The sequence below is a fragment of the Macaca fascicularis genome, chromosome 20, assembly GCF_037993035.2.
Source record: "Macaca fascicularis isolate 582-1 chromosome 20, T2T-MFA8v1.1".
NCBI classification, from domain to species: Eukaryota; Metazoa; Chordata; class Mammalia; order Primates; family Cercopithecidae; genus Macaca; species Macaca fascicularis.
In genome coordinates, this window is record NC_088394.1 from 27,581,948 (window position 1) to 27,598,134 (window position 16,187).

Consider the following 16,187-nt stretch of genomic DNA (forward strand, 5'->3'; position numbering starts at 1 on the left):
TCTGCCTCAGCCTCCCTAAGTGCTAGGATTACAGGCATGAGCCACTGTACCTGGCCCTATTTTATTTTATTTTTTTATGTGTGTGAGGGTCTCGCTCTGTTGTGCAGGCTGGAGTACAGTGGTGTGATCACTGCTCACTGTAGCTTTGACCTCCTGGCTCAAGCAATCCTCTGGGTTGAAGTGATTCTCCTGCCTCAGCCACCTGAGTAGCTAGGACTACAAGTGCGCACCACCACATCGGGCTATTTTTTTTTTTTTTTTTTTTTTGGTAGAGATGGACTCTCACTATGTTGCTTAGGCTGGTCTCGAACTTCGGGGCTCAAGTGATCCCCATCCTCCCACCTTGGCCTCCCAAAGAGATTACAGGCGTGAGCCACCACCCCCAGCCTGTTTTATTTTATTTTATTTTATTTCTTTGCATTTCATTTTATTATTTAAGACAGAGTCTTACTCTGTCACCCAGGCTGGAGTGCAGTGGAGTGATCTCGGCTCACTGAAACCTCTGCCTCCTGGGTTCAAGAGATTTTCCTGCCTCAGCCTCCCCAGTAGCTGGGATTACAGGCACACACCACCATGCCCAGCTACTTTTTGTATTTTTAGTATAGATGGGGTTTCACCATGTTGGCCAGGCTCATCTCGAACTCCTGACCTCGTGATCTGCCCACCTTGGCCTCCCAAAGTGTTGGGATTATAGGCGTAAGCCATTGCGCCTGGCCTGTTTTATTTTATTAATATGCATTTGAAATATTATCCTGAGAAGAGCTCAACTGCAAAGGGGTGTGAGGCACAGAAAAGATTAAGGGCCACGCTTTAGGAAATGCTGTTCACGGTCAGTGTTGGCAGGCTGGGCGGGCCCTGTCATGAGTGACCATTCAGGAGAGCCATCCACTTCACAGGCAGAAGCTTTGGGGCCACACAGACTTGAGTTTGAAACTCAACTCTGTTACTTTTTAACTGTGCATCTTGGGGGAAGTCATGTAATCTCTGAGCCTTTTTCTCTTCTAAAAAAGGAAGTTAGGCTGGGTGCTGTGGCTCACACCTATAATCCCAGTACTTTGGGAAGCCAACGGGGGCACAACACTTGAGGCCAGGAGTTTAGGACCAGCCTGGCCAACATGGCAAATCCTGTCTCTATTGAAAATGCAAAAAAATTAGCCGGGCATGGTGGCAGGCACCTGTAGTCCCAGCTACTAGGGAGGCTGAGGCAGGTGAATCGCTTGAACCCAGGAGGCAGAGGTTGCAGTGAGCCAAGATCACACCACTGCACTCCAGCCTGGGTGACAGAGTGAGACTCTGTCTCAAAATCATAATAATTTTCTTTAATTAAAAAAAATGAAGTTAATGAGACCGTCCTCTGAATGGGCTATTGTGGGGGATGAGAGACAATGTGTGGCAGTGCCTGGTGCATGGATGGTTGTCAGAGTGAGCTGTCTGGCTGGGACACAAGGGTCCTCTCTGATCCCCTTCATGGCAGACAGGATGGTGTTCTACTGCCCTTTGAGCATTTTGCAGGCCCAGATGAGAAGCCAGCAGTGATGAAGGGAGACCTCTATCTTTGGAGGGCCCATTTTACCCCCACAGGCAGCCTTCTGACTGAGTGCGCTGCCCACACTGCTTCTGACCTTGCAGACAGACATCTGGTTGGTGGTGAGGGTGCCTGTCTTGTCGGAACAGATGACAGAGGTGCAGCCCAGGGTCTCTACGGAGGGCAAGCTCCTTACAATGGCATTCTTCTTTGCCATCCGGCGGGTACCCAGGGCCAGGCAGGTGGTGATGACTGCAGGAAGACCTGTGGGGAGGGAGGGAGGGCGTGAGGGAACCTGCAAGGGGAGGGAGGGTGTGGTCTGTAGTCTGCTAAATAGTAGCCCCCAGCTACTATTGGTGCACACCTGTAATCCTAGCACTTTGGGAGGCTGAGGTGGGAGGATCACTTGAGGTCAGGAGTTTGAGACCAACCTGGGCAACACAGCGAGACTCCTCTGATAAGATTTAAAAATTAGCTGGGCATGGTGGTGATTGCCTATGGTACCAGCTACCTGGGAGGCTGGAACAAGAGGATTGTTTGAATCCAGGAGTTTGAGATTACAGTGAGTTATGATTGTGATACCATGCTCCAGCCTGGGCAACAAGAGTGAGACCTTGTCTCTATTAAACAAACAAACAAACAAACAAACAAACAATAATGGTCCCTAAAGATACCAGATCCTAATCCCTGGAGCCTGTAAATGTTACCTTACTTGGAAAAGGGGTCTTTGGGCCGGGCGTGGTGGCTCATGCCTGTAACCCCAGCACTTTGGGAGGCCAAGGCAGGTGGATTGCTTGAGCCCAGAGTTCGAGACCAGCCTGGCCAACATGGTGAAACCTCGTCTCTGCTGAAAACACAAAAATTAGCCGGGCCTGGTGGCGTGCACCTGTAATCCCAGCTACTTGGGAGGCAGAGGCAGGAGAATCACTTGAACCCAGGAGGAAGAGGTTGCACTGAGCCGAGATTGTGCCACTGCACTCTAGCCTGGGTGACAGTGAGAGACTCGGTCTCAAAAAAAAAAAAAAAAAAAGGCCGGGCACAGTGGCTCACGCCTGTAATCCCAGCACTTTGGGAGGCTGAGGCGGGCAGATCACGAGGTCAGGAGATTGAGACCATCCGGGCTAACGCAGTGAAACCCCGTCTCTACTAAAAATACAAAAAAATTAGCCAGGCGTGGTGGCGTGTGCCTGTAGTCCCAGCTGCTGGGGAGGCTGAGGCAGGAGAATGGCATGAACCCGGGAGGCGGAGCTTACAGTGAGCCGAGATCACACCACTGCACTCCAGCCTGAGTGACAGAGCAAGACTCTGTCTCAAAAAACAAAAAAGAAAAAAATAAAAAAAAGAAAGAAAGAAAGAAAAGGAGTCTTTGCAGATGGGATTGCAAATGGGAGGAGAAAAGAAAGGCTTTCGTACCTTCGGGGATGGCAGCCACAGCCAAGGCCACAGCAATCTTAAAGTAGTAGATGGCCCCACGGATCCAGGAGCCCCCATGGACAGGGTCGTTGAAGTGGCCAATGTTGATGAGCCAGACAGCCACACAGATGAGGGAGATGACCTTGGAGAGCTGCTCCCCAAACTCATCCAGCTTCTGCTGCAAAGGGGTCTTGTCCTGTTCTGTGGCAGCCATTTGGTCTCGGATCTTCCCAATCTCAGTGCCCACGCCGGTGGTGGCCACAATGCCCAAGGCCTTGCCAGCTGCAATGTTGGTGCCCTGGGAAGGGAAAGAGAAGGCAGGGAATCAGGAAAGAGGTGACCTTCATGCCGCATTCCCCCACACCATCTCTTCTCACACCGCCATGTTTCTCTCCAACCCGGGCACCTGGCTTGACTAAGCGTGTGACAGCTGGTCCCAGATTGCTCACCGAGAAAAGCATGTTCTTCTTGTCCTGGTTGACAGCTCGGGGGTCAGGAACGGGCTCCGTGTGCTTGATGACAGATACAGACTCGCCTGTGGAGAAGGGGCCAAGGGGTTTTCAGATGACATCATGTCCTTCTCCCAGGCTTCCCACGCCTAACTCCCTGCTCAGCAGGACAGCTCCTGGTAAGGACCAAGTAGCCATCCTGGGGGATGTCTGGACTCTGGAAGAAGCCACTGAAGGCAGCTAGGAAGTCCATTGCTCCTTTTTTTTTTTTTTTTTGAGACAGAGTTTCGATTTTGTTACCCAGGCTGGAGTGCAGTGTCAAGATCTCAGCTCACTGCAACCTCTGCCTCCCAGGTTCAGGCAATTCTCCTGCCTCAGCCTCCCAAGTAGCTGGGATTACAGGCACATGCCATCACACTTGCCTAATTTTTTTTTGTATTTTTAGTAGAGACGGGGTCTCACCATGTTGGCCAGGCTGGTCTCGAACTCCTGACCTCAAGTGATCTGCCCACCTCAGCCTCCCAAAGTGCTGGGATTACAGGTCACCGTGCCCGGCCAGAAGTCTACTGCTCTTAAAAAGACCTTGAGCCGGGCGCGGTGGCTCAAGCCTGTAATGCCAGCACTTTGGGAGGCCGAGATGGGTGGATCACGAGGTCAGGAGATCGAGACCATCCTGGCTAACACGGTGAAACCCCGTCTCTACTAAAAAATACAAAAAACTAGCCGGGCGGGGTGGCAGGCGCCTGTAGTCCCAGCTACTTGGGAGGCTAAGGCAGGAGAATGGCGTAAACCCCGGAGGCGGAGCTTGCAGTGAGCTGAGATCCGGCCACTGCACTCCAGCCTGGGCGACAGAGCAAGACTCCATCTCAAAAAAAAAAAAAAAAAAAAAAAGACCCGAGCCCGGCTTGACCACTAACAAGCTGTGTGACTGATCACCTAACTTCCATGTGCTCCTCTGTAAAAATGGGGACAAGGACATGTACACTGCAAAACAATATATTGGGTAAAAATCAAATAAGTGGACATATTTGGAACCACACTTTCAACTGTCAAGCATGTTTCTGGGAGGAAGGGGGACCCACCCTTAGAACCATGCCTCCCTCACCCTAAGAGCAGGGACTCAGCAGCAGGCCTGGGCCAGCCTAGCCCTTGACCCCTGGGACCATGGGGAATGTTTTCTGCCTCCTCTTCGCTTCTCCCTGCCAGTGCAGAAACAGAAGCAGCTATGGTGGTTTTATAGAGACAGGGTCTTGCTCTGTTGCCCAGGCTAGAATGCAGTGGTGTGATCATAACTCACTACAACCTCAAACTCTTGGGCTCAAGTGATCCTCCCACCTCAGCCTCCCAAACAACTGGGACTACAGGTGTGCAGTACAATGCCCAACTAATTAAAGAAAAAAATTTATAGAGATGGGGTCTTGCTCTGTTGTCCATGCTGGACTGCTGTGGTAATCATAGCTCACTGTGGCCTCAAGCTTCTGGGCTTAGGCAATCCTCCCACCTCAGCCTCCCAAGTAGCTGGGACTACAGGTGCACATCACCACACCCAGCTAAGTTTAAAAATTTTTTTTTTTTTTTTTTTTGAGACAGAGTCTTGCTCTGTCGCCCAGGCTGGGGTGCAGTGGCCGGATCTCAGCTCACTGCAAGCTCCGCCTCCCGGGTTTAGACCATTCTCCTGCCTCAGCCTCCCGAGTAGCTGGGACTACAGGCACCCGCCACCTCGCCCAGCCAGTTTTTTGTATTTTTTAGTAGAGACGGGGTTTCACCGTGTTAGCCAGGATGGTCTCAATCTCCTGACCTCGTGATCCGCCCGTCTCGGCCTCCCAAAGTGCTGGGATTACAGGCTTGAGCCACCGCGCCCGGCCAAAATTTTTTTATAGAGATGGGGTCTCGCTGTGTTGCCCAGGCTGGTCTCAAACTCCTGACCTCAAGTAATTCTCCTGCCTCAGCCTCCCAAAGCACTGGGATTACAGGTATGAGCCACCACACCCTGCCTAGCAGCCATGGTTTCAGTGTATCTGAACCCCCTATCTTGTCATAGAATCTCATGTCTCCTCCCTGGAGGATTTTTTAGGAGGCTGAAGGAGACAGGACAGTTCTCGAGGTGTGTGTGACCCTATGTCCATGTGCAAGGGGTAGGCTCGCGGCTATCTAGAGAGTGGGCAACAGCGTCCAGCCTTCTCCCACTACTCATCCCATTTCAGGCTTGGGACAGATGGAAACATCAAGCAGGCTGGGCGCAGTGGGTGGCTCACACCTGTAATCCCAGCACTTTGGGAGGCTGAGGCAGGTAGATCACGAGGTCAGGAGTTCAAGACCAGCCTGGCCAAGATGGTAAAACCCTGTCTCTACTAAAAATACAAAAATTAGCTGAGTGTGATGGTGGACGCCTGTAATCCCAGCTACTCCAGAGGCTGAAGCAGGGAATTGCTTGAATCCGGGAGGCAGAGGTTGCAGTGAGCCGAAACTGCGCCGCTGCCCTCCAGCCTGGGTGACAGAGCAAGACTCCATCTCAAAAAAAAAAAGACTCTATCTCAAAAAAAAAAAAAAGAAAACATGTCAAACAGTGCTGCCACTGCCACAGCCACTGCTAGTGAGCCAGGGGGAGGCCCCAGTGCTGGTTTTTTTTTTTTGGCTTTTGCTTTTTTTTTTTTTTTTTGAGATGGGGTCTTGCTCTTGTTGCCCAGGCTGGAGTGCAGTGACATGATCTTGGCTCACTGCAGCCTCAGCCTCCTGGGTTCATGCCATTCTACTGCATCAGCCTCCTGAGTAGCTGGGACTACAGGTGCCTGCCACCATGCCTGGCTAATTTTTGTATTTTTTGGTAGAGACAGGGTTTCACCATGTTGGCCAGGCTGGTCTCTAACTCCTGACCTCAGGTGATCCACCCACCTTGGCCTCCCAAAGTGCTGGGATTACAGGCATGAGCCACTTTGCCCAGCCTTTTGTTTGTATTTTGATAGAGACAGGGTTGCCCAGAAAGGAGTGCAGTGGTGTGATCACAGCTCACTGCAGCCTTGACCTCCTGTACCCAGGTGATCCTCCCGCCTCAGCATCCTGAGTAGTCAGGACTATAGGCACTCAACAACATGCCCAGCTAATTTTTAAAAATTTTTTTAGAGACAGGGTCTCTCTATGTTGCTCAGACAGTGAGGGTTCTCTGTCTTTCCACTCACCTCCCCCTTGTTGCCTCTTCCTTCCCACATCCCACCCCCAAGCATCTTCCCACCCAGGCCAGCAGACCTGTCAGGATGGACTGGTCAACCCGCAGGGTGGTGGATTTGATGGCGAGGATTCGGATGTCTGCAGGGACTTTGTCTCCCACTGTGGAGAGAGTAGGGAAGAGGGAGGTCACTTGGGAATGGAATTTTCTTCCTTCCTAAGAAAAACCCAATCTGTGTCTGACTCATTCTCCTCATCCATCCTTCAGGTCTCAGGGAGGCTCCCAGGGCTTGCATCAGGCCCTTGGCATGAGCTCCTGAAGCTGGCAACCACCCATCGTGACACCCATCCCTTCTGCCCCCGTGTCCATGGCGAGCTGGAGTCTCATTCTGTTCTCAGGTTGGTCTTGAATTCCCACATCTCTTCCCACTGGCTGTGAGCCCTGAGAAGGGATGGGCAGGCATACTGCTCAGCACATAATACATGCTAAATAAATGCCCACTGAATGACTAGAGGCGAAATTAAGGACAGTCCAGCTGTAGGACAAGAAGCTAGAATTGAGAATGGGAGACAGGAGTGAGAAAGACAACGAGGAAAGGCAAGGAAAGAACTCAGGGAAAACAGGGTGTGTTAGAGAGAAGGGGTATTGGGGTGAGAGAATGAAGCGGACAGCCAGGGAAGGCAAGGAGAAACGGGAAAATATGGAAATTGAGAAAATCGAGGGCAACCAAGAGAACAGTGGAGGGCAAGGCAGGAGAGGAGTGAGCGGAAGGTATGAGTGGGCAGGACTCAAGGCAGCAGGGGGCGAAGGGTGGTAATGGAGGGGACCACATATCAGGAACCTGACAGCTGGGTCTGAGCATCTCAGGGAGGCAGGGAGGTGAGGAGCTGGGGAAAGTAAGCTGGGAACATGGACAAGACAGGACGGATGGGGCGAGAGAGAAGCGGGGGGGTGAGCAGGAAACAGGTGTGGAGGAGCAGGGCCGGCAGCACAGGCTGGAGAGTGAATGGGTGGAGGTGAGGCCGGGGAGATGCACAGGTGGGTTGACAGACACATGGAAACCACCTTGGGGGCGGCTGGAGAGGTGGATGCCCAGCCAGACTCAGAGACCTTAGGAGGAGCCTAAGAACCTCCCAGGGCTGCTGCCTAATTCCACACTGGTCCCACGGATGGTACTGGGGACCGGATCCAATCGCTTTCCTTTCCCTCTGTTTCTAAGGCCCCCTCCTGTGCCAGAGGAAATGGACCCAGGAGGGAGGAGGGAGGTCGGGATGGAGTCAGGCGGGACGCTCTGTCACCCAAGCCCGTGTGATATTTATAGACATTCATGGCGCTGACTCCATGCTGTCACGGCGGTAATGGGGTGCCGGGGTCTTCGGCCTGCCCTCACTCCCTCTCCCCAGGCTCCCTGGGGTGGTGACTCGGGTGTCTGCTACAGGGAAGGAGGCCTCAGAAGAGCCATTCCCCCTGGCAGGGGCCTGGAGCTTCGGGAAGGCCTGCTCAGGGCAAATATAAAAACCGCTGAAGGGGGCAGAATCCCAGTAATCTTAGCCACCCAGCCCCCACCCCTCCCTGGCCAGGCATTAAGTGTCCCTTGCCTCGGGCGGGGCCCTCCTTGAGCTCCCTCCTCCCCAGTCCCGTGCTCCGTGCAGGGCCTGAGTTTCCCTTACATGGCCGGGGGCTCGAGCCTTCGGCCTCCCTCCTCCCTTCTGCCCTCGCTCCTTCCCCTTTGAGAGGCCTCAAGGGCACGGAGAGGTCAAGACTGAAAGCTGACCAAGCTTGGGGTGGGTGGAAGGAGGGGGAAGCCAGGCCCCGGGAGGGGGTGGAGACGGGGCCGTTGGCAGGGACCGAGTTCCACCTGTTGCCTGCAAGTGCGAGTGCAGGGTGAGAGGATGGAGAGCAGGGGGTCTGCCTGCAGCCTCAGGGACAGGACTGGCTGTTCCTGCTGAGACTCTGCTGGTGAAGGGGGGCCGTGGCCGGAGTGGCCTGGGATGACCTTCTGAGGAGTCGGAAGGAGAAGCAGACTCCGCCATCCTCCTGGACACTGGGATCTGAGCCTGACCAGCCCCCAGCGTCTCCTAGGCCTCAGTCCCAAAGCTTCGCATCCTGGACCAGCCGTCCCTGTCACTCACCAGCCACCTCCACGATGTCCCCGGGGACGATGTCCCGAGCCTTGATCCTTTGCACTGCCTTGCGGTCAGCCCGGTAGACCTTCCCCATCTCTGGCTCATACTCCTTCAGGGCCTCGATGGCATTCTCTGCGTTCCGCTCCTGAGGAGACAGGGTGGAGGAGGCATGGTTATGCACAGGAGGCAGGGTTATGGAGTTGTGGCTCCTGGCACAGGGGAGGCAACAAAACCCAACACGGGCAGGGGTGTGTGTGTGTTGAGGAAACTGTCACCTACAGCTGAAAACAGGTAAGAGGGTTTTGGGGAGAGAACAAAGAAGAATCAAAGAAAATCAGGCTGGGCGTGGTGACTCGCACCTGTAATCCCAGCACTCTGGGAGGCCGAGGCAGGTGGATCACTTGAGGTCAGGAGTTCAGGACCAGCCTGGACAACATGGTGAAACCCCATCTCTACCAAAAGTACAACAAAACAAAACAAAACAAACAAACAAACAAAAAACAAAGCCTAGTGTAGTAGCACGTGCCTGTAATCCCAGCTACATGGGAGGCTGAGGCAGGAGAATCACTAGAACCCGGGAGGCAGAGGTTGCTGTGAGCTGAGATCACACCACTGCACTCCAGCCTGGGCGACATAACAAGACCCTGTCTCAAATAGAAAAATCTAAATAAAAAAGAAAATCAGAGGCTGCCCTGCAGATGTTGTCCTAGACCTGCCAGCACCACAGACACAGTGGCTCTGCTGTACCTGTAACACTGGGGCAAAGAGAAAGTGCTATTTCTTTTTTTTTCTTTTTTTCTTTCTTTCTTTTTTTTTTTTTTTTTTGAGACAGGGTCTCACTCTGTTGCCCATGCTGGAGTGCAATGCAATGGCACAATCTTGGCTCACTGCAATCTCCACCTCCCTGTTCAAGTGATTCTCCTGCCTCAGCCTTCCGAGTAGCTGGGATTACAGGAATCCGCCACCATGCCTAGCCAATTTTTTGTATTTTTAGTAGAGATGGGGTTTTACCATGTTGGCCAGGCTACTCTTGAACTCCTGACCTCAAGTGATCCGCCCGCCTCGGCCTCCCAAAGTGAGAAAGTGGCTATTTCTATCCTCAGTGTTCAGAAACCAGTGAGCACCAAAAAATGGCTTATAGCCTGACATTTCTTAGAACCAAAGCAAGGTAGCATTTGGGTTTTCACTATGGAAACGACCTAAAACAAAACAAAACAACAACAAGAACAAGAACAACAACAACAACAAAAAAAACCCAGGAAGCAGAGGACAGGACATGTAGAGGGTGGTCAGGTCAGAGGAAGAAGGAAATCAAGCTAGCGTCTATTGAATTCTTACTGTGTGCCAGGCACATCCATCATCTTAGTCGATTTCACACTGGATTGCTAGCCCCATTTTATGGATGAAGAAACTGAGGCTCAGAGGGATGAAGGAACTTGCTCAGGGTCACACAGCCAGGAAGTGACAGTGGGTCACAGTCTCCCACCTCTTCCCCACACTCCATCCCATTCCAGACCAGGGGATAGGACCAGAGGAAGAGGCAAGTATGGGGGAGGTGATGGAGGAGGAGGAGACTGGAGGGAGGGTTGGCCTCTCCTTCAGTGTTGGGACATGAAGGGGTGAGGAAGGGTCAAAGCTAACCTGCCAAACCCCCACGATGGCATTGGCAATGAGGATCAAGAGGATGACAAAGGGTTCAACAAAGGCAGTGATGGTCTCTTCACCTTCCTCAAACCAGGCCAGCACCTGGAGAGCAGGGGAAAGGAGAATGACAGGTAATGAGGCCCGGAAAGGGGTGGAGAAAGGAAGTGGCCCACTGCAGAGGGGAGAATTGCGCAGTAGCCAGCAGGGGGACCGGGTATGGTGGGAACGCTGTGGCCCCACATTCGTCTGTGGGTCTGTCCACCCACTGCAGGCCCTGCCACCGCCTTACTCAGCGGGATGAGCGCGCACAGACTTGCACCAGTAGGGGGATTAGCTGGGAATGCTTTCAGGTTTCCCTAACCAAGCTGCTGGCTTAGAAGCGAAGCTCAGGCCAACTCCCCGCACAGCCACATCCATCCCACGGGAGCCAAAACCCGAGAGGAAAAACCCTGTGGTCCTCGCAGGCCGTCTGACCCCCGCAGCCCTCCCCCTCGGCCAAGGCAGGGAAGCTCCGGTTTCACGAGGGAGCCAGAGCGGGGATAGGGTTACGGGGCCTCCTGCGCGCCCCGCCCCAGCTGTTGCCACCGCCAGGCAGCAGGCAAATGTCAAGGAGCAAATCTGAGAAGGGAAAGGAGAGGCCCTGCCAGCTTGTGCTTAACGCAACGGGGCCTGCGTTCGGAAACCAAGGTACAGGGAGGCTTTCGTTGCCTCCAGAGGCCCCAGCAAGACTCATGCTGGAGAAGAACCCGCGATACGCAGATGGACTGCGGGATGGGAAGTAGCCCCCAGGGCGGGAGAGGAGGCAGGGCCCTGGGGATGCCCCGCGGCGGTGGGGGGGCCTAGGGAGCGCGGGGAAGGGCTAGGGCCAGGCTGGGCGGTGAGGCGAGGGATGCCAGTGCTCTCCCTGACTGGGCGCCGGGCTCCTTGGAGTCATCCTCGCACCGCCGCGCTTTCCCGCCACTAGGAGCGAGTCCTCCTCTCGACCAATCAGCGTCAGGCGGCCGGGGAGGGCAGGGAAGGGGCGCCGGCGGGCGTGGGGATTGGTGGAACGGCCGCCCGCCCGGGGCATGCCGGGAGTGGCAGTGGCCCCCGAGCTGCAGCCGGCATCGCTGCGGGACCCGGAGCCCGGGGCTCGGGGGGTAACCCGAGCCCTCCAAGCTCTTGAAGCCGCGAGGGTGGCTTAGCTTCGGTGTTTTGGCTGAGAACACCCTTAAAGCTTAAAATAAAACCTGCCTGTGGGGTGCGGGGGAGGAGAAAGGAGGAAGCGAATCACACCCGCTGCTGCCCCCGAGCCCGCCCCGTCTGTACAATGGGATGCTCGGGGCTCGGACGGGAGGATCCAGTGACTGCGAACCCCGCATTCACCCGATCCCAGCCTCACACCCCCAGCCAGCCCCCAGAGACCCTCCCACACTTACGAAGGAAATGCATGCGGCCAGGAGGAGGATCCGCACCAGGAGGTCTTCAAACTGCTCTATCACCAGCTCCCACAGGGTCTTCCCTGGGGAAGGAGGCAAGGGGAGGGCCCCGGGTTAAGGTCTAGGGGGTGAAGGTCTGGGATGGAGCCCCCTGGACTCCGGCCTGCAGTGAAGAGGCTCTAGGGTGGTGGGCAGGCAGCTTGGTGCCCAGAGAAGGGCTGAGAATCTCGCCTAGAGTACAGAAACAGACTCGGCAAAGTGGGGAGCAGTTCAAGGGTTGGATGCTTCAAGGAGAAAGTGCCTGGGAGACTTCTGCCCTGGACAGGACTCTAACCTTTAGGGAGGGAGATTTGCCTTTTGGGAGGGGGTATTTGCTCAAGGAATCTAAAGAAAAGGCAGGGAGGAGGGAGTGGGATGGGGCGGGAGAGAGGGGTGGTCATCTATGAGAGTTCAGGGATTTCAGTAACTTACCTTCCTCAGCAGGGAGCTCTACCCAGGAAAAAGAAGAAAAAGACAGATTCATTTGGGGTTCAGCCTCATGCCCCCCACACCCAAGACTTTGTGGCTAAGGTAAGAGAATCAGGCCACCTTGAGGTTCATCAAGGTCATCCCATTAAAACCTCCCAAAACTCTGGATCTCGGGACTCTGTTTTCTCAGTATCCTCTTACCCCTGCGAGCATTGGACAACGGCCCAGCTCTTCCTTAAGATACCCTGAAGGGAGAAACGCGTGCATGCGTGTGCGTGTGTTTTGGGGGTGCAGGAGGACGTTAATTACCAGCCTCTCTTCCAAGGGACACTTACCATTGGGGCCGTATTTCTCCAGATTCCGCTTAACTTGGTCCGGGGTGAGGCCCGTGGTCTCACTCACCCCAAAATAGGCCAAACATTCCTCCGTGGTTTTAGCGTGAGCGGCCTCCATTGCGCTCCCTTCCTGGGGGCCGGGGCCGGTGTGTTCCTTCCAAGGGGTTCCCACTCGTGGGGGGTCTTCCTCAGTGTGTCCAACTGCCTGTCTGCCTGGGTTTCTTCTTTTTACTCTCCTGCCCCCTCCAGGTTTTTCTTCCTTCCACAAAGCTCTGACCCCCGTCCCACTTGAGCAGCCGGCCACCCCCCGGCCCACAGCTGGTCCTTATGAGGGAGCAGGGGGGAGGCCGGGCTCCCCCCTCCTCCAGATCAGGGATTGGCTGGCTGAGACTCCAGCAGGAGGGGTCAGAAGAGAGATATTTCTGCTGACAGAGGGGGAACAGTGGGGCTGCAGCCTGAGATGTCACTCATGAGGGACGCAAAGGTAGCCCCAGCCCCAGGGAAGTGGGGTAGGGAGACTTTACTTTCTGTCATCTGCTACTGACCCCGCCCCCCATTGCCTCGACTTCCCCAGTTGCATTGAATTTCCCATTCCAAACTCATCCCCCTAGTTCCTCCCTGAACCCTCTTCCATCCCCGGCCTCACCTGTCCCTTTCCTCACACCCCCCTTCCTGCCTCATCTGCCCGGAGCCTGTTTCCATTGCCGCAGTCTCCTTCCTCCTCACCTGCTTCGCTGAAGGAGTGGCAGAGATACCCCAAGCCTTTGGGGGACTGATGAAGGGAGACATCTTTTGGGGGCTAGAGGAAATGGCTCCTAGAGGGACAAGGGGAAGTGAAGAGGGGAGAGAGTCAAGGGGACAGGGCTGAAGATGGTAACCCTACCCTAGGGAGGGGTTGCCACAGCCATCAACAAGGGATTTAGTGTCCAGGCCCTGGTGAGCACTGCCTGTCTCTCCCCAAAACTGCCCCGCCTTCCCCATCGCTCTAACTCAGCCTCCGGGAACAGAGCCCTCAGGGCCGCCCCATCCTGGATAGGGAATCCCCACCCCCCCCAAGAAAATGGGACACCAAGGCAGCCAAGTAACCCAAGAGGCTACAGAATGTGCTGATGGCAGAGGGGGAAGGGTAACTGTCTCAGGATGGGGGCAGGGGTCACCCCAAGTCGTGCACTGAGGGTCACTTCATCCCACACTGTGCTCTAATCCACGGGGTTTCCATGGCCAGCCCCAGAGGCCTGTGGTCTGTGCTGCACTCTGCCCTGCTGCATCTGCCCACAAGGGGAACAGGATCAGGCCCATGCTGTGTGTGCCGAGGAGCTGGGCAGGCCCCACAGAAAGGTGTCGGGGCCTGGGGAAGCCGGACCAAGAAGGGGTTCCAGATCAAAGGAATGGGGAAGGGTGGACTTCTGGGGACAGGTCTGGGGGAAATGAGGACAGATTAGACCTAGGGAGAGAGGGAGCAGAGACACAGAGTAACCAGGGTCAGAGGGAAGTCTGAGGAGCAGTGGGGAAGAGGGACAGCAGGGAGCCAGGTGGGCGGGGACCCCGGCGCTGGGTGCAAAGCCACAAGTTGTTGCTGAACGCTGGCCTTGGTGTCAGCTTCCTCAGAGAAGCAGCTGCTTTGAGCTGCCCCTCCCCACCCCTGCTCCAGGATGGGGGCGTCTCTTGGTTACCACCAGGGCAGCTGCTGGAGAAGCCGAGGGAGGGTACCAGGGTGCAGGAAGGGGAGGACAGGCAGGCAGAGGCTGGATGAGAGTCAGTGTGAAAGGTCGGTGAGGGGAAGGGGCCTGGTGCCCTGGGCTCAAGTCCATCCTCCATCTAGGCCTGTTTCCTGAAATGAGCAGAGGCATGTGGACTTCCTAAGTGTGGCTTCTTAAGGCTGCTTTCCATTCTGGGGCTCAAACACCGAGGCAGAGGACAGAATAGGAGACAGCAGAGCAACGAAAAGGGAGGCCTCCACTTTTGGGGAGGGGGATGGCAGCAGGGGTGGATGGAACTTGAGGGTTCAGCCTCCCAGATGCATCTCTTCTGCCTGAACTTGGGGGAGGCGCGGCCTCCCGGGTGAGTTGAGGACAAGGCGTTCCTTCCCGCCTCCTTTTCACAGTTCCAACAAACCCCTCCCCTGAGGCAGAGTCCTGCTGTGACCTGAGGGGAGTGGGGGACAGTGGGCTGAATTGAGGGTGCAGGAGGGCATTAATTAGCAGCCTCTCTTCCAAGGGACACAGCCCCCGGCACCTCCACACGGCCCGGCACCCACCATCTCTGCTGGACTCAGGCTCACACCCGCCAAGGCTTTTGGCGCTGGCCGGCGTCTTCCCACCAGCACCTGGAGGAGTGACAGGGGCTACTGTCTTACAGCAGTGGGAATGCCCAAACATGGAGAGGGGCAGACGGAGAGATGGGCAGCTTCAAGGGAGTCAAGAGCCTGAGACAGAGGGCAGGGGGCAGGCTTGGCAGCACATTCCTGCCAACAGGCCTTTAAGGTTATTCATTTCTACCTCCCCCGGCTTCCCAGAGGGGGAAATAAGCCAGGGAGGGAAAGCCATCCGCCAGGAGCTGCGGAAGGGCCACCCTTGGGGAGGCTGCGGATGTGAACTGCCATGGAGGGAGGCTGAGCCAGAGTCGCCCTTGGGGATCCCTTCCCACAGGGGTCTCCAAGCCCAGGGATGGAAAGTGATCCTCCTATCACACCTGAGGGCTGGAGCTAAAAGCATGGGACACGGAGACAGCCTGGCCAGTCCCTGATGAGTGCAGAACTTTGGTTTAACCATCTGCAAAGAAAGGCTTAGAGCGAAAGTCTCTCAGGCCCCAACAGCCAAGACGTGCTGGTCTGAGGAGTGGGTGGGTGTCCCCGTCCCCCTCCCCTGCCCATCTTTGAAAGGCAGGTCCCTGGCAGGGCTGGGGGAGGGGAGCCTCAGAGCACCAGTTGCTGCTGGAAGATTAGGAGGGGATCAGGCCCTGCTTACCCCCGGGCGCCACAGCCTTCGCTGGTTATCTCACTAAGAACACAGCACCCAGCTCTCCAAAGCTTCCCCCACTTTCAAGGCTGGTCCTATCCCCAGTCTCCTGAGGCCAAGGTTTGGGGAGCCCCAGGAATTAGAGTAAGCAGGAGAGCCAGCAGGCTTCCCTCTGCTAGCCCCCCGCCTGAGTGGCCTGGAAACCCAGCTGTCTCCTGTCCATCTCCCGACAGGACACAAGGCCCAGAATAGCAAGGTCATGAGCGTGGGTAGGGCCTCCTGGAGGTGGGGGCTGAGGCTGAGGGGCATGAGGGTGTGGGGTCCATGCTGCCTGGGCGGGGAGTGAGGCAGGATGCTGAAAGGCAGAGCTGGACAGCGGGGAAGGGAGAGGGCTGAGCTCAGCGGGTGGGATTCTTCAGCCCCAGGCCCCTCCTTGTTGGCACCCACTGCTCCCAGAGCTGGGAAGCCCAGGGGTGCCCTCTGTTGGAGGGCACAGCCGCGGATCAGGAAGACTGATTCCAACAGCAGAGCCTGTGTTTAATGGGGTGGAGGGGTGTGCCACAATGTGGGTGGCATTATAAACTCAAATGCCCACAAGGCCAAGCCTCCCAGGGAGCAAAGTGAGCTGGTGGGGATGGGGCAGATGTGGAAGTGGACCTGCACTACTGGATCTTCTGATTTTCAAGAGA

General features: G+C 55.6%; 1 protein-coding gene across 2 annotated transcripts in view; it reads right to left on the reverse strand.

Moving 5' to 3' along the window:
• Positions 1-12,843, reverse strand: part of ATP2A1 (ATPase sarcoplasmic/endoplasmic reticulum Ca2+ transporting 1) — a 28,884-nt gene extending 16,041 nt beyond the window's left edge. For both annotated transcript variants that reach the window (XM_045382811.2, XM_065537388.1), the window contains exons 1-9: positions 12,542-12,843; positions 12,210-12,227; positions 11,739-11,821; positions 10,318-10,422; positions 8,683-8,821; positions 6,631-6,711; positions 3,388-3,473; positions 2,939-3,236; positions 1,623-1,789 (exon numbers count right to left, since the gene is read on the reverse strand). In XM_045382811.2, the coding sequence (XP_045238746.1) occupies positions 1,623-1,789; positions 2,939-3,236; positions 3,388-3,473; positions 6,631-6,711; positions 8,683-8,821; positions 10,318-10,422; positions 11,739-11,821; positions 12,210-12,227; positions 12,542-12,659 (1,095 nt within the window). In that variant the 5' untranslated portion in view covers positions 12,660-12,843. The remainder of the gene's footprint in view (positions 1-1,622; positions 1,790-2,938; positions 3,237-3,387; positions 3,474-6,630; positions 6,712-8,682; positions 8,822-10,317; positions 10,423-11,738; positions 11,822-12,209; positions 12,228-12,541) is intronic.
• Positions 12,844-16,187: the final 3,344 nt, after the last annotated feature.